This window comes from Agelaius tricolor, unplaced genomic scaffold, assembly GCF_023055355.1.
Source record: "Agelaius tricolor isolate 1412-34295 unplaced genomic scaffold, bAgeTri1.0.p SCAF_37, whole genome shotgun sequence".
Classification (NCBI taxonomy): Eukaryota; Metazoa; Chordata; class Aves; order Passeriformes; family Icteridae; genus Agelaius; species Agelaius tricolor.
Window position 1 is genome coordinate 2,476,230 of NW_027269297.1, and position 22,855 is coordinate 2,499,084.

Sequence of the window (22,855 nt, forward strand, 5' to 3'; positions counted from 1 at the left end):
TTGTTTGAAAACCTGCTGCAAGGAGGGGTCAGAACAGGAATGTTGACCTTAAAAAAATTCCTAGGAGCAGGATTAGTTTAAAGGGAGTTAAAAGGTCAGGTTGGATGGGGCTCTGAGCAAGCTGGGATAGTGGGAAGTGTCCCTGCCCATGGAACTGGATGAATTTAAGGTACCTTCCCACCCAAATTAATCTGTGATTCCATGATTCTGTCATTAAGACCCCTCTGGAGCCTTTCTTCCATGTCTAATAATCTTTTATAACTCCTGAAGTTTGAGGGAGAACTTTCCCTGCTGCTTAGACATGACTGGCCCATGGAACACCTCCTGTCCCAGGGTGTTCCCTTCCAGAGACCTACCCAAAATGTGAATCTTGGGGATTGCTTCATTAGAAGCAAATAAGATGCAAAAAATATCTCTAAAATCAGTACTCAAATGGTAAATATTAAATACATAAGGAATTCCAAATGATAGCTCTTCAGGGGGGATTTTTTATGGCAAGTTCTAACAAAATCCATTTCAGTGTTTGTGAAATGTCAAAAGCAAACCCAAAGCCCTTTTCAGGAGAAGGTTCAGCCTTTAACTAACTGGTGTTTTCTGAAGTGAGTGGAGTTTTGAGTGGTTGGAAGATTGGCTGAATCAGCTCCTGAGCCAACAGATCAAGGCTGGACAAATCCTGTGCAGAAATACAAGCAGTGCCTGGGCTCCAGGATCAAGGCCGGGGCTTAGCAGAGCCACCTGATCTTCCTACTTGACTTGTCAGATTTTGAGTGAGCAAAATACACTGAGACCCTTGTGGCCTTTTTTTTTTTTTTTTGATGAGTCTTAGTGGATAAATTTTGAAGTGTTTTCCACATCTTTTCACTTTGACAAATGTCACACTGATGTGGAAAAGGAGCCCTCAGTGGAATTTAAGTTGTCAACAGAGCCCAGCAACAGCTGATTTGCACTAGCTGTGACCCTGATTGATTCATGTTCCTGTTCTGGCTCCTCTGACCCCTCCAGCACTGAAAACTAACACTGGAGATATTCACATGCAATAGGTAAAGAACAAAATACAGAAGCTGTGAATGCCCAAACCGAGCTTGTCCCTAAATCACTGATGGTGGAGGGAAGTAGAAATAAGTAAAAAAGTAAAAAAATTGAAAGCTTTATGTGCAGCATTTCTAAAGCAGTTTTGGTTATGACTTTCTTACAGTGCAAGGGTAGCAGCAGAGATTTCCTTACAGAGGGAGCTCGGGAGGGGTTCCAGTGGATCTTGTGAGAGGAGGTGCTCAGACATCCTTGAGAAAAATTCAAAATTGAGCTCCATTGAAAATCCTCATCTTGTGGTCCTGACTGTTAGATCCACACTAGGGGGCAAAATGTGATTTTTGTTTGATGGAATCTGTGACGCTTTCTAATTTGCAATGTTTTTCACTTTTTATTTCTTTTCTTTTTTTTTTTTTTTTGTGTGTGTGTTTTTGCACCTTCCCTTCTTTTAGAGGCAATGCCCCCACTGGAAAACCTTACAGTGTCAGATATGAACCCCTATGGGTTCACAGTGTCCTGGATGGCATCGGAGAATGCCTTTGACAACTTTCTAGTAGTCGTGGTGGATTCTGGCAAGCTGCTGGACCCACAGGAGTTCCTCCTTTCGGGAGCCCAGAGGGAGCTGAAGCTTAAAGGCCTAATTACTGGCATTGGCTATGAGGTTTTGCTTTATGGGTTTGCCAAGGGGCACCAAACAAAGCCCCTGAGCGCTCTGGCTGTTACAGGTATTTCAATGTGAGCAAATTTTGTTCCCTTCCACCCTCTTCTCTCTCACTTTCCTTCTCACATGGAAGATGTTTCGTGCAAACCTTGGCTTTTGCATCCTTCTCTGCATCGTGGCTCCACGTAACTCCATCATGACCAGTGGAATTCTGTTCCCTTTAACTGGATGCTTCCCTCTGAGGGATCCTGTGGAGGAGCATGTGGGGGCCTGAGGGGTGAAAGTTCCTTCTGGTCTTGCAGGTACCTCTAACAAAGTCTTGAAAGAAGAATGGCTGCATGCAGAGCTCGTCTTGTTAACAGCTGGGCACATCAGCATTCTCCAACAGCAGCATCCTCCCACGTTCCAGCCACCAGGAGCTTCAGGAAGAGCCATGGACCTCTTCCCATGGCCTCCTCTCTTTCCCTCTCTGTGTGGTTCCACCCACAGTGGGATCATTGCCACCCCAAAGTTGGCACCTCTCTCCTCAAACCAGCTCACACTTCCAACCCCATCGGAGCTGCTGTGTTCCAGCAGCACTTGAGCTTTCTTGGGAAAGGATTGCAGGCTGATTCTCCAGCCCCAGAACCATCAGCTCTCATCTGAACATTCCTGGCTGGGCAGCAGTGAAGCTGGGAAGGGGAATCTGGTGGGAGGTTTGAGAGGAAATAAATAGGAATGGCTGTGTGTGGAAGGAAGAACTGCATATGGTGGGAGGTTTGAAAGGAAATAAATAGGATTGGCTGTGTGTGGAAGGAAGGATTGCACTGGAAGTGGGAGGTTTGAGGGGAAATAAAGAGGATTGGCTGTGTGTAGAAGGAAGAACTGCATATGGGGGGAGGTTTGAGAGGAAATAAATAGGAATGGCTGTGTGTGGAAGGAAAATCTGCATTTGGTGGGAGGTTTGAAAGGAAATAAATAGGATTGGCTGTGTGTGGAAGGAAGAACTGCATATGGTGGGAGGTTTGAAAGGAAATAAATAGGAATGGCTGTGTGTGGAAGGAAGAACTGCATATGGTGGGAGGTTTGAAAGGAAATAAATAGGATTGGCTGTGTGTGAAAGGAAAATCTGCATTTGGTGGGCAGTTTGAGGGGAAATAAATAGGATTGGCTGTGTGTGGAAGGAAGGATTGCACTGGAGGTGGGAGGTTTGAGGGGAAATAAATAGGAATTGCTCTGTTTGTGGAAGGAAGGATTGCACTGGAGGTGCTGTAGGACATAACCACTCCAGCAGCATTTCTCTAGCTAATGGTGCCTGACCATATGAGTTAGAGGTGTTTTGCAGGTAATTAATAACTTACAGCCCTTGGGATCCTTTTGAATGGGTTCATTAACCAAAGGCAGCAGCTCTTGCATTTAGATTGAAGGGTGCTGTTGAAGAGAGGAATTTTCATGGTTCCCTTTTGCTGTTTAAGAGCACAGTAAAGGATTCATCAAATCAGAATCATCACAGATGCCAGAAGTGCATGAAATAAGGGGTTTGCATGGAGAAAAAGAATTTTCAGTGGCTTCTATGTTGTCCTCCTAGCAGAGAGAGGTCTGACAACGTTCCAGACATGCAGTTCTGTAACAAGAGCTTGTTTTTATTTGCCATAAATGTGTCACACAGGTAGGGAGGGATAAATGCCCAGGAAACTCACCTTTAGCATGTGTAACTCTGCATGTGGGAGACAAACCTGTGTGTCCATGCAGTGGTTTGCTGTTCAAGAGTGAAAGTTAGAATGGGCCTGCACACACTCACATTTATTCTCTTCTGTATAACACTAATATTTTATTTTGTTTTTTTTTTAATAGCTGGCAGATTGTTCCCCTTGCTTTGAACTGTGGTTGGATTCTTGCCGTGTGCTATAGCCAGACCTCAGGCAGGTCTCTGATCAAATGATTAAAAAATCTTTTTTTTTTCCCCCCACTGCTATCTTCTCCTTTTTTAGAAGCAGAACCCGAGGTCGACAACCTCCTGGTTTCAGACGCAACCCCGGATGGATTCCGTCTCTCCTGGACTGCAGATGAAGGGGTTTTCAACAGCTTTGTTCTAAAAATCAGGGACACCAAAAGGAAATCTGACCCACTGGAGCTGATAGTGCCAGGCCATGAGCGCACCCAGGATATAACAGGGCTGAAAGAGGGCACTGAATATGAGATTGAGCTCTATGGAATTAGCAGTGGACAGCGTTCCCAGCCTGTAAACACAGTAGCATCCACAGGTATTTATTGTCTTTGCAGAGGGAAAAGGGTGACATTCCCTGCTCCTCTTCACAGCCAGCTGGTGCTGTTCCAGAGGTGTCCTGAAGTGTCTCCTGCATGTCCCTTGTCCAAGTCACTCTTTCAGTGTGGTGTGGTTGTTTGTAATCAGTCCCAGCTTCCCAAGCTTCATCACTGTCTATTTAATATGATTTAATTAAATTACTTTAATGGTCAGGAATTAGGCAGCAGAGTGTGGCAATTAAAACAGTGTCTTTGAGGGCCAAGAAATATTGTCTGTGCATCAGCCTTTTCAGTGATTTTCTGTGACTAATTGCATCTCAGCTCTGCACAACAGTTTACCTCCCAAGGAAAGAGTTATGACAAAATGAATTTACCAGGGCCATTGAGAAGTTTATTTATGGCTTGATCAGCAAAGGCCTAAGCACCATTAATTTAGACTGATCTTACCAGGAGCAACATGTGCTGGGTAATTCAAATTGACTTGAGTTTCTTTGCAAAATCAAAGCTTTGATTCAGGTTCATCATTGAAGCGTTTCATTTTGGCACTTTTAAATGAAGTGTTTCAATCTTTTTTTTCCACACCAAAATCGTGGTTTCATTCTGAAACACGTTCAAACCTGAAGCATATGATGCAAAGTCTCATGAGCTAAATTTGGTCTTTAAAAAATGTTGAGCTTGTGAAAATGTGGTAATTTGAAATCTAATTAATTATGGGAGGAAAGGAAAAGGATGAGACAGGAGAGATCTCACCAGGGCTGCAGCTCCTCCCGAGGGGCAGCTCCCATCTCTGCTCTGGGCCAGGGACAGGAGCCAGGGCACGGCTGGGGCTGGGCCAGGGCAGCTCAGGCTGAGCTCAGGGCAAGGTTCTTCCCCCAGAGGGTGCTGGCACTGCCCAGGCTCCCCAGGGAATGGGCACGGCCCCGAGGCTGCCAGAGCTCCAGGAGCCTTTGGGCAGCGCTGCCAGGGATGCCCAGGCTGGGCTTGCTGGGACAGGGGCTGGGCAGGGACAGGGGCTGGCCTGGGGGATCCCTTCAGTCCCTCCCAGCTCAGGACATTCTGTGCTGCTCTGATTCCCTCAGTCCATGCAGCACCAGCTGAGTTTCCCATCCCTTTTCAGCAAGGGCAGCCCCTGTCCCCCACAGGCAGTGATTGAACCCCAGGCTGTGCTCCTGTTCCTCCCTGCCAGAACTGGGGCACCAGGGTGGGGTTGTTGGGGCTCTGGGCAGGGACAGGGGCTGGGCTGGGGGATCCTGGTGGGTCCCTCCAGCTCAGGATATGATTCTAAGCTCCATGAGTGAGCAAAGCAGCAGGAATGCCCAAAGGAGGCATTTGCCAGGCAGCAACACCTCAGTGTTGAACAGCTTCTCCTCCTCCTCTTCTTCCTCATCCTCCACCCTGCTGCCTGTGGGCTCAGCTGCACTCCTGCCATCCCATCCCTGCCATAAACAGCCAGGCCACCCTCACCATCCCCCAGACACTTCCATGAAGCAGAACCTGCACCAGCAGCCCCCCTTGGCCAGCACTACCCCCTGAAGCTGACCAATAAATGAACTTCAGCTTCTTCGGCCAATTTTCAAGCCCATCCTTCCTAGGAATCCCACTAATCCTCATTTCAATAACATTCCCAGCTCTCTTACTAGACAATTGAAGAATTCCTAACCAACTCTCAACCCTCCAGCCATGGTTTATCAACCTAGTCACAAAACAACTAATAATGCCTCTAGACAAAAAAGGACACAAATGAGCCCTAAGCAGTGGACTCCTAATGGAGAGGGGTGTTTAAAGCCCCCTGCATTTCTCAGCAGCAGTTCCCCATCCTCAGTGACTCCAGGATATTTATGGAAGTCACTGAGAGTTGTCATTTTCCTCATGATAATGTCCCTGTGCAGCCCTTGCAGGGAGATTTAGCACATGTCACCTACTGGAGCCAATAGCCCAAGAGATGTTTGTCAGCTGTAAATAGCCCATGAATAATGGACAATAAAGCCACAAAAACCCAGCTAAATAATTTGGGCTGCAGGTTACACCACATTGGGTGGGTGGCTGCCAAAGCAGACAACTAATTTCTTTTTTAGGAGTGGATTATTGCACAAACATATGGATATTTATAGCATTTCCAATGTGGTTGCAAGGAAATATTTCTATTCCTGAAGATGGAGTTTATGCATTGCTGCTCTCAGAGTTGGTGTCTTTTAGAATTTTATCTGTAAAATCTGTTAAGGTGCAATTTAACCCCCACAGGGAGATCACAACACATCTATGGTCCAATTAATATCCTTGTGGGAAGTGTGAGTCTCATGCTGCTCCTTTCCTCTTCTTCCAGTGCTGTTTTGCCACACTGTGACAGCATTTTTTTTTCCCTGAGCTGATCACAAAACACTTCACATGCTCTTGATTTGTGATTAATGCAATAACCTGCTGCTTCCTGTTGAGTGGGAGAAGAAAGCCAGGGAACATCCTCCTCTAGCCTGCTAGGAGTGAAAGAACAATTAGCAAAAAAACCCCTAAAAACCAGCCTGCCTCAGGTACCTTGGGTGCTTTAGCTGCCTCTCAGGAGAGTTCCCTCTCTCTCACACACCTCTTGGAGGATGATGCTGGAGGTTAAAGTTAATTCACCTGGGCCTGCCCCACAGATGCCCTGAGGTTCTCTGTGGGTGCCAGCTCAGGATCTCACTGGCTGCTTTCCATGCCTGCTTCATTCTGGCTTTCAGGTAGCCCAAGAAGATGATTTAATTCATTTCTTTTTCATTTCCCTGTGCTCCAAGGTGCAAATCTCTCCCATCTCTGGGACTCATTCCAGGACAGATGCTCTGATGGTCCATTATATTTCCTGCCAGGTTCTCTCCCAGGAAAGCTGCAGCTGGGGGACTTGGGGATGTGGAAAATTCACATCAAAGCTCTTCTTACTGCTCTTTGTCATGCAGCTCACCTGGTGCAGAAAACAAGCCTGAGGCCCATGGAAATGTGCACAGCAGAGTCCAAGTGGGACGGATTGGGGATTTTATTTTCTGGGAAAGGCTGGAATTCTCCATGTGTATGCAAACCAAGTGCTGGTCCATCTGTTTGGTCTCCAAAATCACCACTTCCCTTTTTCTTCAGCCTCTCAGGCCACCTATAATGTAAAGCAAAACCAATCTAATTTTAATTTCTCTATCTTTCCTACCTTTTCTTTATTTCCTCTGATTTCCTTCAGCCTGTACCCAAACCAGCAGCACCTTTTTGTGCCACATAGATTTTCCAACCCCACCTCTCTTTCTTTCTTATCTGTAATTCTTTTCTTCCCTTGGCTTGTCCACGTGAGCAAACCCCACCAACACAACACTTCTAGTGAGCTCCAGAGACATAATTTACATTTCTCTTGAGAGCTCAGTTGTTTTTCTTTCCTTGCCTTTCAGTTGATTTAGTGCCCTGCTGCTTTGGGGACACATGGAACAAACAGCCTCTGACTCCTTTGCTGCACAAATGTTCTTTCCAAGCTATTTCAAGCCCTGTCCCTATTTTTTTCCCCTCCTCTTGCCCCCCTTTCCCTGCTCTCAGCCTGTCTCCACTCCTCTTCATGGGGCTGATGTTTGGGATCTCTCCTCTTTGTACTCATGGCCTGCTCTGTGTGTGCTGTTTATTTTTTAATACCTCAGGGTTGTTTTGGTTACAGCCAAAGAAAAGCTGGAAAAATTGGAAATGGGATGCTCAATGTAATCCTGGAAGTGGCAGCTCTCTTTACCACATCCTTCCAAAGCCCTTTCCATGCTTGTTCTGCAGGATATTAATTAAGCCTCCAACTGGAATGTTTCAGATATATGTTGGGTTTAAGTTTGGGTTATTTTTGGTAAAATTTTGGCCTTGTTTGCCCAGCTTACTGATTTAATTTATGTGAGCAAGTGCAGTGCTCAGGCTTTGACAGGGAAAGGCTGAGTTTTGTGACAAAGAGCTGCAGGTGCCTTCCCCATTACAGCTGTACTTGGATGTTCTCTGGATGGATGTGCTTGAAAGAAAAATCATGAGCTCAGAGAGAGATTCCAGGAGGAAAATCTTGTTGCTTCTGGTTTGAAGCCAACAGAAGTTCCAGGAGTGAGTCCTTGAGCAGAGCCTTAAGGGGCTCCCACACCTGATCCGGGTCTCCTTGGAGCACCCTGCATGAGGAACTTTATGCTCAGGAAGAGAGATCTGTCCCTGGCTGTCACTGCTGTGTGTTAGAAATCCTCCAAGTGAAACTGGGATAGAAAAAAATCTTAAATACTGCATACCATGGATAGCAGAATGTCATTGGGCATGTTCCTCCTGCTTTTCTGCAGCACTGAAACCTCTGTTATTTTTATATGTAGAAACATGTTGGGTATTTTTAACCTATGCAATACTGGACTGGTCTTAAAAAAAAAGGAAAACTTGGACCAAATAGGTTGTTGCTGTAATAAAACCCTTCAGTTTTGTACCCCCTGCATTAATGTTGTTCAGAGCAGAACACTGACAGCACCAGCTCGTGCTTTAGGGTGATAAAACAAATCAATTTTCCAGCACTAAGGACTGCCAAACAAACAATTCACCTTTTCCTCCTGTGTGCTGTGTTCTCTGTTCTCCCCTGACAGTGGTTGGCTCTCCCAAGGGAATTTCCTTCTCTGACATCACAGAAAATGCTGCCACAGTCAGCTGGACCCCCCCTCGCTCCCGCGTGGAAAACTTCCGGATCTCCTACGTCCCTGTCACAGGAGGTGAGCTGGGGGCCAGGGACAGCAGGAAGGGTTTGCTGGGCTGCCAGGCCTCCTTTCAGGGCATCCCCCAGGTGATCTTGCACAGATCATCTCTTTTTCTTCCTCAGGAATGAGGGAGTGCAGCCAACCTCTGTCTGGACGCGGTGCGCACATCCCATGGGCAGGGCTCAGAGGTGGATGCTGGAGTGGTTGTGCTCCTAAGAAGTCTCTGTCTAAACCTCCTCAGCAGGGATTAGTTTCCAAATTGTCATTATTTTGTAGGCACCTCATGAGCTGAGCACACTGGAAAAGATGGCCCTTGGAAACAATAATCAGGATCCATGGTTATAACAAGTTTTCAAGGCAGTGTTTTACTCAGTGCTCCCCAACGTTGTCTCATTCTGCTTCAGTGTCCAACTTCAAAAGCTTCCTCTACTTCAACAGATTTTTAACCTAATTTAGGGACATCTCTGAAGGGAAAAAGCTAAAGGACAAACACTAAGACATCAGCACCAAAAAGCTGCTGCTCTTGACTGAGACAAGGAAAGATTTGGATCTTTAGACAATATAGCCTGGACAACATGCAGCTTTAAATACAGTGGTCCCACAGAAGAACAGGAACCCAGTCATAAAGTTAGGCACTTGTCTAATGCTTTCCTGGAATAAACCCAGAATTTGCAGTAAATATGGGTGCTAAGTCCTCAGCCACACACAGAGCACCTTTTAAAATAAAATATACTGTATCTTTATTCTAAATAAGGGGGATAAAGGAGAATCTTCCAGCCCTCACCATAAACAAGGCAGATCTAAACTGCAAGTCTTGTCCTCAAAGTGTTTGTACTCCCATGTAGAGTCTGCTGGGGTTTCTGCTTACACCTTGCCTGGGAAATTGTATTTTTCTGAACAGAAATGACAGAATGGTTTGCATAGGAAGGGACCTTAAAGCTGATCTCATTCCAACTCCCTGTCACAGACAGGGACACTTCCACTAAAAATGTTAATTTTTCTTACTGAATACAAACCAGTGGTTTAGATTTAGGTGTTATGGCAACAATATTTGACACCAGTGCTGTAACTAACTGGGAAAATTCCTCTCCTGCTGTAGAAGCACATCCATGGTGGCCAAAATATCTTTAACTTGAACAACACCCTTCAAGCATTTCCTGAAGTATTGTGTCACTCATCCCTTGGCATTTGGCCTCCTCCTAGGTACTCCAAATGTTGTCACAGTCGAAGGGAGCAAGACAAGGACCAAGCTGGTGAAGCTGGTCCCAGGTGTGGACTACAACGTCAGCGTCATCTCTGTGAAAGGCTTTGAAGAAAGCGAGCCCGTCTCTGGCATCCTGAAAACAGGTAATAATAGAAAAGCAGGAAATAGCAGCTCTTTAAATGGCTCATCTGACTCAGGGACTGGAGCTGCAGACCCACCAAGATCCCATTTTTGCTGCCCACACAAACTTTAGGAAGCTCTTTGTCCCCCCTCCTTCTTTGTCTTTGGATTTTACATGAAGATGGAACTTGTAAATTTGGTCAGGCTCCCATTTGCTAAATGCTAAATAAACCTGTGAGATGGAGACAATTCATGTATTTACAGTTCTAATTCACCAGAAAATAAAATCAGAAGTTTGTTTGGTTCTTTTTTTTAATTAATGCTGGTTTTGAGATGAGAGAGCAAAGGGCCAGCTCAGCTGAGCAGTTCAGGCCAGTTTCTGTTGTGGACTTCACATGTCCCAGGCTCCAGACTGTCCTAAGCATAAAAAAACATTCTCTTCAATTTTCTCTCAGTATTTTTCTCAGTATTCTGTCTCCTGATTTTTTCTTTAAATATCCCTGCAGGAAATGAGGGCTCACTCTGCTCCTGCTGACCTCTCCTTGTATTCTTTTTGGGGGCTAACAAACATTCAGAGAGCTGAGGCAAAGAACAAGATGATGAGTACTGATAATGACAGGAGATTTATAGCCCATTCCAGCTGCTCTGGAGGCAAAGATTCCATCTTAATTCAGGGAGAGCATAAACCTGTGTGAAAAGTGGAGTCCTGAGAGGAGGCAAAGCAGGACATGGGGGGATTTTGGATGCCTGGCTGGCTGTGGGATTGGTTTGTTCCAAACAAGCTGCTGGAAGGTCACAGTAGCCATCAGCTGCTGTCATTTTAGTTATTTTCCCCAGCTCTGTCTCCTGAAATTGTTCTAAAAAACAACCCAAATTTGAGGGTGTTGAGAGAAATGTGTCAGCTTTGACAGAGCTGTTGAGATCGATGGTATCGAGAGTGATCTGAGAACATGGTTAGCTCTGTTTGTTCCCAGAATTTCATCCCTTCCAGCACTGACCTCCCTTTCCAGGGGAGGTTTTAGTGTCTCTTCATAGGCACTGACATCTTTCCTGCAGAACTCCACTATTCCAAAGGGAGCCATAAAAGCTGCGCTGAGTTTTGGGCATTTTCTCTCATGAACTTACAGCAGAGCATTGCACAGAGCTGAGAGTGTTTGTCAAATTCCTTCAATCTGTTTTTGTCAAATTCCTTCAATCTGTTTTTCTTCCAGCTCTGGACAGCCCATCAGGCCTGGTAGTGGTGAACATCACAGACTCTGAGGCTCTGGCAACCTGGCAGCCAGCAATTGCTGCTGTGGATAACTACGTGGTGTCCTACTCTTCTGAGAAAGGTGAGAGGAGCTGGGAACGGTTTGAGGAGCTGAAGGGTTAAAGCTCTCAAGAGGTGCTGATTGTAACACCAGGAAAATCACAGAATATTCAGAGTTGGAGGGACCCATTGGGATCATCCAGTGCCACCCCTGTCCCTGCCCAGACCCCCCAACCAACCCCACCCTGGGCATTCCTGGCAGCACTGCCCAAAGGCTCCTGGAGCTCTGGCAGCCTCGGGGCTGTTATTTGGAGAAGGGGCTTTGCTGGAAGCGTTTAAAAATTGATGGTTTAAATTCAGCACTCTCGATTCAGCTGTGAACAGACCCAGGGGAGATTCCTGGGAAGCAGAGGCGGTGTTATAATCCCTGTGAACACTAGAGAGAGCTCACAGTTTTACAGAAAGGGCTCTGGTGGAACCCAGACTCAGCAGAGGTGCCAGTACAGCCATGGGCTTTTACCATTCTGCATTTGCACCAACTAGGAATAAAAGAAATCAGTGAGTGGAACACAGAGTTGAGCACAGCATATTTTCTGGAAAAATCTTTTTGCCAGGATTTCTCTCCTAGGAAACTGAGAAGCCTTAGAGAAAAAAGAAAAAAAAAATTATCTCATTTGCTTCTCCTGTGTTTTGCTGCTTTGGAATGTGGTTGGAGATTGTTTATCCAACATGTGAATTGTTTTGACTCAATGACCAATCACAGTCAGGCTGTGTTGGGACTCTAGAGAGTCATGAGTTTTTCATCAGTATCTTGTTAAGCCTTCTGTAAGTATCCTTTCTCTATTTTTTAGTATAGTTTAGTATGGCATAATACAATATAATACAATATAATAAAATACAACATAATACAACGTAATACAATACAACATAATGTAATACAACATAATACAATACAACATAATACAATAAATTAGCCTTCTAAGAACATGGAGTCCGATTCATCATTTCCTTCCTGCCATGGGGAACCCTGACACTACCACACACCATGATGTGTCTGAATGCAACCAACATCTCTTTTGTGCTGTGTTCTGTTCTCAGAGCCAGAGGTGACCCAGCTGGTGTCAGGGAACACGGTGGAGTTGGACCTGCAGGGGCTGCAGCCCGCCACCGAGTACAGGCTGAGCGTCCATGCACAGAAGGACACGCAGAGGAGCGAGAGCCTCTCCACTCACTTCACCACAGGTGCCACCCCACCCACAGCCAGCCCTTCCAGTCCCATCTGCTCTGTGTTCCTCTGGTGCCTTTTTCACTGGAAACCTGAATTTTGTCAGTGTTTGCATCACCCTTCTCCACTGGGGCTGACCAAAGGTGGTTTTCTGTCAGTGATGCCTCAGGTTTCAGCTTTTCTATTTTCCACATTCTGTGCTGCTTTAGTGGGTGGGTCTGAGCTTCACATCAGGGGATGCTGAGCTCTGTGCACAGAGCAGGGAAACAAAACAATTCCTGCTCCAGCTGGGCACCAAGGACAAATGACCCAAATCTCAGCCCAAACCCCGTGGGCTGGAGAGAGAAAAACAAGCAGGGTGGGACTGCAGGGGCTAAAGCTGGAATGGGACAATGAACTGCAAGATGCAAATGGAGCAGAACTGATCCAAGGGAGAGACCCGTGCCTGGTTGTGCATTTTGGGGCCAATTTGGTTCATCTTGGGTGCAGCCCTGGCTGGGCTCTTGTGCTGCTCAAGGTGGATATTCTCAGTTCAGCTGAAGAAAGAACAGAGATAATTTCTCCCAGGCTGAGCCTGAGAATCTTAGAGGAAAGAATTAAAGCAATTATTATCTCTCCTTCTATAGCCATTGTTTAAAAATATAGCTCTCCAGAGTGTGCTGATTCGTAGTTCACCAATAGTCTGAGATGTTTCTACTTTGAAACCAATCAAGTCTCTCCTTAGCCAGTCACATTATAAAAAGATCCACTACTTTTATTAAACACTTTTCCCTTCTGATGCACCAAAAGACTGAAGGCTTTCTTCTTGTCCCTGACTCAACAGTGTCAGGGACCAAGAACAAATGATCCAAATCTCAGGCCCAAGAGCACAAACAATGGTGGAATGAAGAGAGAAAAACAAGAAGGATGGGACTGCATGCGCTAAAGCTGGAATTGGTCAATTAACTCCAATATGCAAATGAACCAAAACTTACAAAAATATGAGATCATCAGTTCTGCAGAGTCTCAGAGCAGGAGCTCATTTTTTGGCTACTGAAGGTGCCCAGCTGGTTTCACACTCGTGGCTTTCCATGAGCTTCAATGGGATCAGGGATGGTTCTCATTTTCCTGCCTTGGCTTGTCCCAGGGTATTAATTAGGGAGCCACACCAATCCAGTCCTGTAATCACAGAGGGGAAGGGAAGCTGGAGATTGGAGCCAGAGCAAGCAGGAAAAGTTTTCCTATTCTATAAAAGTTTCCTATTCTATAAAGTTTTCCTATTCTAAAAAAAGCATAATTGAAACCAGAGTTTTATTTCCTGGGAATATGTAAATACCAATCTGTCTTCATGTGAGAAATAATGAGATGCATAATTTTCTCTCAAAAGACATTTCAGTGCAACTGTTCATAAAATAAGGTGCCTGGAACAAGCCAATATTTTAACTTCGATAAAGTTAACACCTTTATTTTTAACTACCAATGGGAAAATTAATTCTTAACCACTAAAGTTAAGGCTGAAGTGTTTTTTCACACCCAAGTTTTCCTGGCTTGTTTTAATATATGGCCCACAAGATAACCTGTGGAGTTGACTTTGTATGGAAGTGATTGCAATTGCTGTGGTGTCTCCTGCAGGGCTGGATGCTCCAAGGGATTTGGGTGCCACTGAGGTGCAGTCAGAAGCAGCTGTGATGAGCTGGAGGCCTCCCCGTGCTCCAGTCACTGGGTATCTCCTGATCTATGAAGCCATCGATGGCACAGTCAAGGTAAATAAACCTCAAGGTAAATAAACCTCAGGGGCTGTGCCTCAAATCTGGGCACTGGAGATGCTCTGAAGAGTCCAGCAGTGCCACATAATCATGTGTCTTAATTTAAACACTACATTTAAAAATACTCACTGCCTCTTTCAGTGATAGGCTGAACACAAATGCATTTAATACCTGCTAAAGGACTTTTTTACATTATACTCTGAAACAGAAGCTCCATTGCAGCCTGAATTTTGCCTTTCACTCCCTCCACAATACAGATAAAAGCACATACATTTTCCTTCATTTCAAACAAATATCATGGAGTAAACTCAAATCCCCAAAGGATGTGATTCACTTTTCTAAACTCAGGGGAATCCTGTGCAAAGGGGTGTCTAAGGAAGGATGAACTCGCCTCTTATTCTCCTATAATTTTATTTTGTTCCTACATAATTAGATTACACAAAATATTTAAATATTAATCAGGTGAATCCCAGAAAAAATAAAATTTTGGATGCCCAGCCTGGATCATTGGACAGGATTCTAATTGTCAGGAAGGCAAATTCCCCAAGCACACTGAAAATCAGTCTTTTAATGTCACACTAAAACAGCCTTTTAAAGCCTGGAGTGCATTTCCTTGTCCTAAAGGATGAGTTTCCCAATTTTTTATGAATTTCACAATCTGTACATCCAGGACATGTCAACATTTATGCTGCCTTGCTTTCAAACCTCCCAGCTTGTACATTATGATGGCAAACACTCATTTCCAGGCAGGCTTTATTGAACTTTTAAAGATTAGCTTGGTAAAAATCTTAGAGGAGTAGCTTTATATTAATTAATCTAGATGGTTAAAGATACCATCAATAATTATGACAAAAACCAATGTGACAGACTAAAATACATAACCATTCTGGTCATTATGATTTATTTCTCTGAGATTTCCCTGTATTATTTCTTTTCTCCATAGGAAGTCATCCTAAACCCTGAGACAACTTCCTACAGCCTGACAGAGCTGAGCCCCTCCACGCAGTACATGGTGAAACTGCAGGCCCTGAGCGGGGCCCTGAGGAGCAAAACCATCCAGACCATACTCACCACCAGTAAGGACATTAGAATAATCTGAATCATCCAAAATAATACTGAATACTGATCTAAAATAATCTAAGTACTGCTGAGCTCTGCTGTGAGGACACACAGACCCCACAAAAGATTTTAATCCATTTGTAGGGGTGGTGCAAAGTCTCTGTTCTCCCAGACCTGTTTTCCCCTGGCAGGGTGAAATTCCAATATCCATCCACATCAGCCTCACAGTGGTGATGTGGATGGATATTGGAATTTCATCCTGGTCTGGTGAAACATCCTGCCTTGCCCATGTGAAATATCAGCAGGAATTCTTTAAAATCCAGCTGACACTTTGATTTCTCCCTGTATCGATCCCAGTGAGCGGGGGAAACAAAATCAGAGTTTGGAGCTGAAATAAAGCAAACCACAGAGGCACACACACAGATCAGAGCTGGGGGCTGAGCAGATGCATTTCTGGGCAGGTTTTTCTCCTCTCTCTGAGATGGGCTGTCTCAAAGCCCCTCTGCATATCAGCTCCAGCCCAACAGGACAGCTCTGCAAGGATAAATTGGCTTCTCTGAAGGTCACTTCACAGCTGACATTAAAAAAAGGAGTTGTTCTGTATTAGCTGTGACACTTTGCCTGTCATTTGTCTCACTTTTCCCAGTTTTCAGCCTTTCAGGCCCAGCAGGACCTTCAGTCATCCCCATTCCCCCTCCTGCTGCTGGCACCAACTCCAGCCCAAGGACTGCCAGAAGTCACCCAGCCCCGAGTCTGCCCTGCCACTGCTTGTGCAGAGCAGGATGAACTCACCAACACATCCAGAGACAGGAGAGGAATTAAATTAAATCTGGGTGTGTTTGGGTCATGTCTGGCAAATTGACCATGACCACACCTGACCAGGTGCCTTCAGCCATGTGAACAGTGTCAGACTCATTCAGGCAGAGGCTTAAGCTTGGGCTTAACCTAAAAATACATTTGTGTCTATTTATTGACAGGGACTATTTAGTGACTGAAGGAGCCCCCTGTAGAGCCACTTTTCTCCAAATCCCAAAGCTGATGGAAACTTGCATGGCCTTAATTCACACCAGGGAAGGTTTACATTCAATATCAGGAAAAATTTCTCCATTAGAATAAGCAGTGTTAGAGTCCCCATCCCTGGAAGTATTCAAAATACCTGTGGAGGTGGCACTTGGGAAGATGGCAGTGAGCATGATGGTGGGACTGTGTTAATGGTTGGACTTGATCTTAAAGGTCTTTTCCAGCCTTAACAATGCCATGATTCTGTGAAATTCTCTGGAGCTGAAGCATAGGCAGGGATGTGTAACACTGGCAAGGACCAGCAGCCACTCTCTGAGAAGCTGCAGGTAAAAATTCTCCTTTGGATATACCTAGAACAGCACTTAATTGGCTGAAAAAGTGAATGACCTGAGTGTAAAAAACAAAAACAAAAAAAGAAAAGGTTTTGTAGAGGGGTTAGAAATTGTTCTGACTGCAATGATTTTATTGCCTTGTTGTCAGAAAGCTTAACAACATTTTCCTGTAGTTTCAACTGTTGCTGTTTGCTTTGTTTTTTAGGAGTGTAGTTTTGTAACACATTGTCCTTGCTAGCAAAACACTCACAATTAATTTATTTTTGATTGAAGTCCTGATTGCATCCCCCTTCCATCTTCTGTCACATGAGCAGAGATTGGTAGATTTGTTTTCCCCAAAAATTGCTGTAACACAGCTCCTGAATTTCAGCCTTTAGCTGGAGGGTGCACTCCCATCCTAGCAGGGAGTAGTTATCTCCCATTCCCAGCACGTCCAGAAGTGTAGACAGATGTGAAAAACCACATTCAAAAGAAGAATTCACCTCACCAGCTGTATCCTGTGGATGTTCTGTATGCAGGATGCAATTACAAACCTGTTCCTGGGATCTGCAGCTGTCCCACAAGGGATTTTCCTGAGCCATCTGCATTGGGCACATTCCTTGTAAATGCTGATTTCTTAAGGAATGCTTTCTCTTCCCTGTGTGTGCAGCTGGGCTCCTCTATCCCTACCCCAAGGACTGCTCCCAAGCCCTGCTGAATGGTGAGGCCACCTCTGGGCTCTACACAATTTACCTGAATGGGGACAAGACTCAGCCTCTGCAAGTGTTCTGTGACATGGGCGAGGACGGCGGCGGCTGGATCGTGAGTATGGGGCAAGGGCAGCACATCCCCTCCTGCTCCTCCCAGGCACCCTCACAGTGCTATTATCACACTAGGGCTGGCCTGTCTATAAATTTGGGGAGTTTTATCCTAGGTAGGTGTAGAGGTTTTGGCTCAGTAATTTGAGATTTCACCAATTTTGAGGTTTCCCGGCCAATGCACCAATGAGTGTGGTGGGTTATTACCACAGTAGGATAATAGTGTTATTACTAAAGTAGGGCTGCCCTGTCTATATATTTGGTAGTTTTATCCTGGGTAAGTGTAGGGGTTTTGGTGTGACTGTGGTCACAAGGGTTTTCAGGATGAAGAAGAGACGAGAATGTTGACTCCATGATCAGAAGGCTTGATTTATTATTTTATGATATATGTTACATTAGACTATACTAAAAAGCAATAGAAAGGAAAAGGTTTCTTCAGAAGCTAGCTAAGCTAAGAATAGAAAAAGAATGAATAACAAAGATCTGTGTCTCAGACAGAGCAAGAGCCAGTTCTGCCATGAGTGGTCAGTAAATCCAAACACCCACAGGAGACCAATCATGGGTCTACCTGTTGCATTCCACAGCAGCAGATAACCATTGGTTACTTTGGTTGCTGAAACTGCAGCTTCTCACAAGGAAAAATCCTAAGAAAGGATTTTTCATGAAAGATGTCTGAGACATTTTGGTTTGCCAATTTTTCACCAGTTTTGAGGTTTCCCGGCCTACACACCAATGAGTGTGGCGGGTTCTTACCACAGTAGGATAACAGTGTTATTACTAAAGTAGGGCTGTCCTGTCTATAAATGTGGTAGTTTTATCCTGGGTAAGTGTAGGGGTTTTGGTTTCCCAATTTTTCACCAGTTTCAAGGTTTCCCGGCCTACACACCAATGAGTATGGCAGGTTATTTTCACAGTAGGATAACAGTGTTATTATCACAGTAGGGCTGTCCTCTCTATAAATTTGGAAGTTTTATCCTGTGTAGGTGCAGTGGTTTTGGCTCACCAATTTGAGATTTCACCAATTTTGAGGTTTCATGGCCAACACAACAATTAGTGTGGCGGGTTATTATCACAGCAGGATAACACTGTTAGGATAATAGTATCACACTAGGGCTGTCCTGTCTATAAATTTGGGGAGGTTTATCCTAGGTAGGTGTAGTGGTTTTGGTTTGCCAATTTTTCACCAATTTTGAGGCTTCCCAGCCAACACACCGATGAGTGTGGAGGGTTCAGTGCTGGCCAATGCACTCACTTCCTGCTGTGAGATAGGATTAGGAGAAAGGCAAGGCAGGCTCAAAACCTTAAAAGGGTATCAAGAAAATTTTATTAACAGTAACTAAAAAAAAAAAAAGTAAGAATAAAAACAAACCCTTCAGAACACTTCTCCTCCCCCCACAACCTTTCCTTTTCCACTGACAATGTAAAGAAACAAAACTTAAAATTTCCAGTTAGTTTGTTAGCGTTCAAAAACACATAATCACATCAGCGATTATATGCGGTGCTTTTTATTTAAGAGCTCTGGGAATCGGGGTAATTTCCACCCAAATCTGATTCCGACCATACATTCGAGGTGAACGTGTTTTATACTCTATCATTACATAATTTTCATGTTAATTATTAAACATATTGTTCTATTGTATACACAGATTTCAGCTAAACATAGCCCCCTTTAAATTTCCAACATAGTTTCTCATGATTCTTCTTATGGTTATATAATAATTATATTTAATTACTAAACAATCACCACATCTAACAATTATATCTTTTATCATACTGCTTACGCAGGTGCAGTGATCTGAGAAAACACAAAGTCCAATATTTTCAAAGACTATTTTTAACATTTTCTAGGGCTCCACTATCAAGTTTACCGCCTCTAAAATAGCCTTTTCTCAGTTTACTTAGGGAGAGAAGTCCCTCTTTTAAAACTCTGACAGCAGGACACTGCAGTGCCCAGAACAGGGTTGCCAGCTCTTTCTGTAGCTAGAGGAAAAAGAGGTGCCTCTAAAGGATGGGTCACAGCCCTGGTTTCAGGCCTGATCCCTCTCCACTGATGGAAGGGCTGCTGAAATACCATATTGGATAACACATCTAATAAATATATAAATTAAATTAAAAATAAATATAAATATAAATAAATAAATAATAAATTAAATATATAAATTAAATAAATAATAAATTAATAAATAATCACCAGGGAGAGGGGAGGGTGAACTGACTCTGAATGAGAGAGGGACTGGGCGAGGTTAAACATGGCCCAGGGGAAGCATTTGTTCAGCAGCCACAGGGTGCAGTGGCTTCCAAAGCCACTGTGCAAGGGACACATCCCACCCAGCCAATGGCAGTGAATGCCACCTCTCCACACTGACATCCCCAAATCTGAACTTGCCAAAGGGACCCAGGGCACAGAAAGGCAGGAGGAGCTGGAGGAATGCTTGGCTGGGAGATGAGGGGTGGAAAAACCCTTGGCTGAGAAACCCAGAGCTGCAGGATGGGTTTAAAAGAGCAGAGAGCAGGGACTGAGAGGCCATGTCATGCAGAGGAGCCTGGGAACCAAACAGAGAAATTGGAGACTTAAAAAACACATGGAGCATCCAAAAACCTGTGTGCAACTCAGTCCTTGCAGTGAGGCTCTGCTGGGAGGGGTAAAGGCAGGGCAGGAGCAATGCTGGGCTTTGATTGTAAAAAAGTTTGAGAGTTTGTAAAAGCTCTTCCCCTCTGGCCAGAGCAGTCTGTCCATAACATTTCCTGCTTTTAGGTGTTCCTGAGGCGTCAAAATGGAAAGCAAGATTTCTACAAGAACTGGAATTCTTATGTGGCAGGGTTTGGAGATCCTAAGGATGAATTCTGGATAGGTAAGCGCTAAAAATTTGTATTTTTGGAAAAAAAAATAAGAGCAGAAACACAGCTCAAAAGTCCAGGAGCTACTGAGAGGCCTCCATTTGGCTGGCAGGAGAATTTGTAAAGGAGAACAGGAGAAAAGGAGCCAGGGACAGCCCATGTGAGGGAGACTGAAAGGGCCAGGCTCAGCCTGCAGTTCAAGGGTGCCATGCTGGGGTCACCAAAAGAACCCATCCAATGCTCACTGGGGCTCTGGGAGCAGTCAGATCCTGCAGGTTCTGCTTCCTGTCATCCTGGAACACTCCCAGCAGCAAAGGCCAATGACCCAGAGAGGAAAAGCAGGGCAAAAGGAAGTCATAAACTCACATTTTGGTTAAACAGAAGAAAATCCTCCACATTTTCAAAAGTTGTGCTGCATTTTCTGGCTGTAAATTAAAGATGATGATGATGTTGATGATGATGATCACACAGCACAGCTTTGGTTGTTTTGCCCAACCTGTTTCTATTATTTGAAGGGAAGATGTCTCCCAGTCAGTCTGGGACTATTTATTTGCTTTTCTGCTGACATTACCCTAGAGCTGATCCAGCTCAGTGTCCTCACCAGTGCTGGTGTCCTGCTCTCCTTGTACAGTCCAGTATGGCCCCATTTATGGAATAATGACATGGCAAATGTCCTGGGTTTGCATGGGAGGGAGAGCTTTGGCCACTTCTCTCTTTCAGCAATGTCCAGGGCCAGTTGAATGGCTTTGGGTTCAGTGACCAGCACTGAACAACAAATAAAAAAACATGGAGAGACTGATGCCTTAAGGAACCTGGGAATCAAACAACATGCTTTTGAGATAACATTAGTATAGGAGTAATGTAAAGGTTGGTCTTTATTGGAGGCCTCTAGAGGTAAATATGGAAAATGTCCACAAAAGCCCCTCCACCATGAGGTGAACACAGTTTTTGTAAATTTGGCAAATTAGCATAATTGACAAAATCATCAATTAGGAGCAAAAGTGGTGATGCAATCTCCCCCCTGTTCAAGCCCCTTCTAAATCCCAGCCCCTCAGATGGAACTGAATTTTATAGATGAAAATGGGTCTCAAAGAGCTTTTTTTTTTTTTGTCCTTGGTTCCCAGGGAGAGCCAAGATGGGATAGGGGCTTTGGAATGTATTTTGTGTTTCTGCCTATCAGGGCAGGGAAAAGCACTGGGAAAACCAAGTAAGAATGCAGCCACAGGCTACAGAGCTCCAAATATGTGTGTAAAGGGTACAGAGAATACAGAAGAGAAAAAAAGGCAAAAAAACCATTCAGCATCAAGACAAACATTCCTTCCTGCCCACAGGTCTGGAGAACCTGCACAAAATCACTTCTCAGGGCCAGTACGAGCTGCGGGTGGACCTGAGGGACAAGGGGGACGCGGCCTACGCCGTGTACGAGCGCTTCAGTGTGGGCGACGCCAAGAGCCGCTACCGCCTGCGCGTGGATGGCTACAGCGGCACTGCAGGTGAGAGCAACACTGACTGTCCCTCCTCCCAGGGACACCCACTGCCTGCCAGGGAAACCCTGTGAGGATTGCAGAGCAGCAGGTGCCTCTCCTGTGGGAGGGTCTTGCTTTGAAAAGCCAGGTGTGTGCTAGGGAAGGCAGGAGCCACCATTGAAATGGAAAATGTAAACCCCCTCTCCATGAATGATGATGATCTCTATGTTGATGATGATGATCACACTCTCTCTGAATTATTATAACTTTATTGATTATTATAATAATTTTGAAATTAAGGGGCTCTCAGGCAAAGATATGGGAATAGGAATAACAGTTCTTTACTAGGAAAATTAAAATAACAATGCAATAGTACCAACAAACAACAAAGCAACCCTGCCAGAGTGAGAGCAGGAGCTGCCCCCTGTGTGTCAGGGTGGTGGCACAGCCCCATCCCATGGGGGCTCAGCCCTCCTGCAGTGCCAGCTGTGGCTCTGCTGGAGCAGGGATCCTGCACAAGGGGGGAGTTTTCCTCTGCAGCTCCAGGGCTGCTGCAGATGGGCCTGGGCTCCCTCTGGCCATGCAGGGCAGCAGAAGCTGCTCCTCTGGCAATGCACTGGGCAAAGGCTGCTGTGCTGTGCCAGGCTCACATTGGATCCAGGTAGGAATGCTTGGCTCCTGCCCTGGGCAATGCAGCATCTCCCCATGGGATGCTGGAATTGGATCAGCCCTGCAGGGACACTCAGTGGCCATGGACAGCAGAGATCTCCTGCAGGGAGGATTGGCTGGGGGAGAGATCAAGAAAAAACTGCCCATGGACAACAGAGAACTGCCCCAGCTCTGACAGATGGGAAATACACCCTCACAAACCATATCTTACAAGCCAGGACAGTGAGGTGTTCAAAAATCAAACATATCAATATATTTGTTTCTGTTTTATATCCTCCAGGCATTTTGGTGCCATATTTTACGGCCTGATTATGGCAGCATGGAAACAAGTGCATTAAACCACAATATATCTCATTTGGCCAATGTTGGCTGTCATTTATATAGCCAATAATAGCCTGGCACAGCTTCTTCTCTTGTCAGTAGAATTTGCAGCAAAGCCCTGCTGTAATGTGATTTATGATTTTGCTGAACAAATCATCTGCCTTTTGTAATCACACTGGGGCAAA

The 22,855-nt window shown here is 44.9% G+C and overlaps 1 protein-coding gene across 4 annotated transcripts in view; it reads left to right on the forward strand.

Annotated features, from left to right (window-relative positions):
* TNC (tenascin C) overlaps positions 1-22,855 on the forward strand; it is a 78,736-nt gene that overhangs the window by 51,966 nt on the left and 3,915 nt on the right. For 2 of the 4 annotated variants that reach the window (XM_071453630.1, XM_071453631.1), the window contains 10 exons: positions 3,661-3,933; positions 8,518-8,640; positions 9,829-9,972; positions 11,161-11,280; positions 12,297-12,440; positions 14,035-14,165; positions 15,112-15,244; positions 17,229-17,380; positions 20,132-20,228; positions 21,546-21,707. In XM_071453630.1, coding sequence (XP_071309731.1) covers positions 3,661-3,933; positions 8,518-8,640; positions 9,829-9,972; positions 11,161-11,280; positions 12,297-12,440; positions 14,035-14,165; positions 15,112-15,244; positions 17,229-17,380; positions 20,132-20,228; positions 21,546-21,707 — 1,479 coding nt within the window. Of the gene's footprint in view, positions 1-1,481; positions 1,755-3,660; positions 3,934-8,517; positions 8,641-9,828; positions 9,973-11,160; positions 11,281-12,296; positions 12,441-14,034; positions 14,166-15,111; positions 15,245-17,228; positions 17,381-20,131; positions 20,229-21,545; positions 21,708-22,855 lie in introns of all 4 variants that reach the window. The other 2 variants (XM_071453633.1, XM_071453632.1) reach the window with 2 other exon arrangements.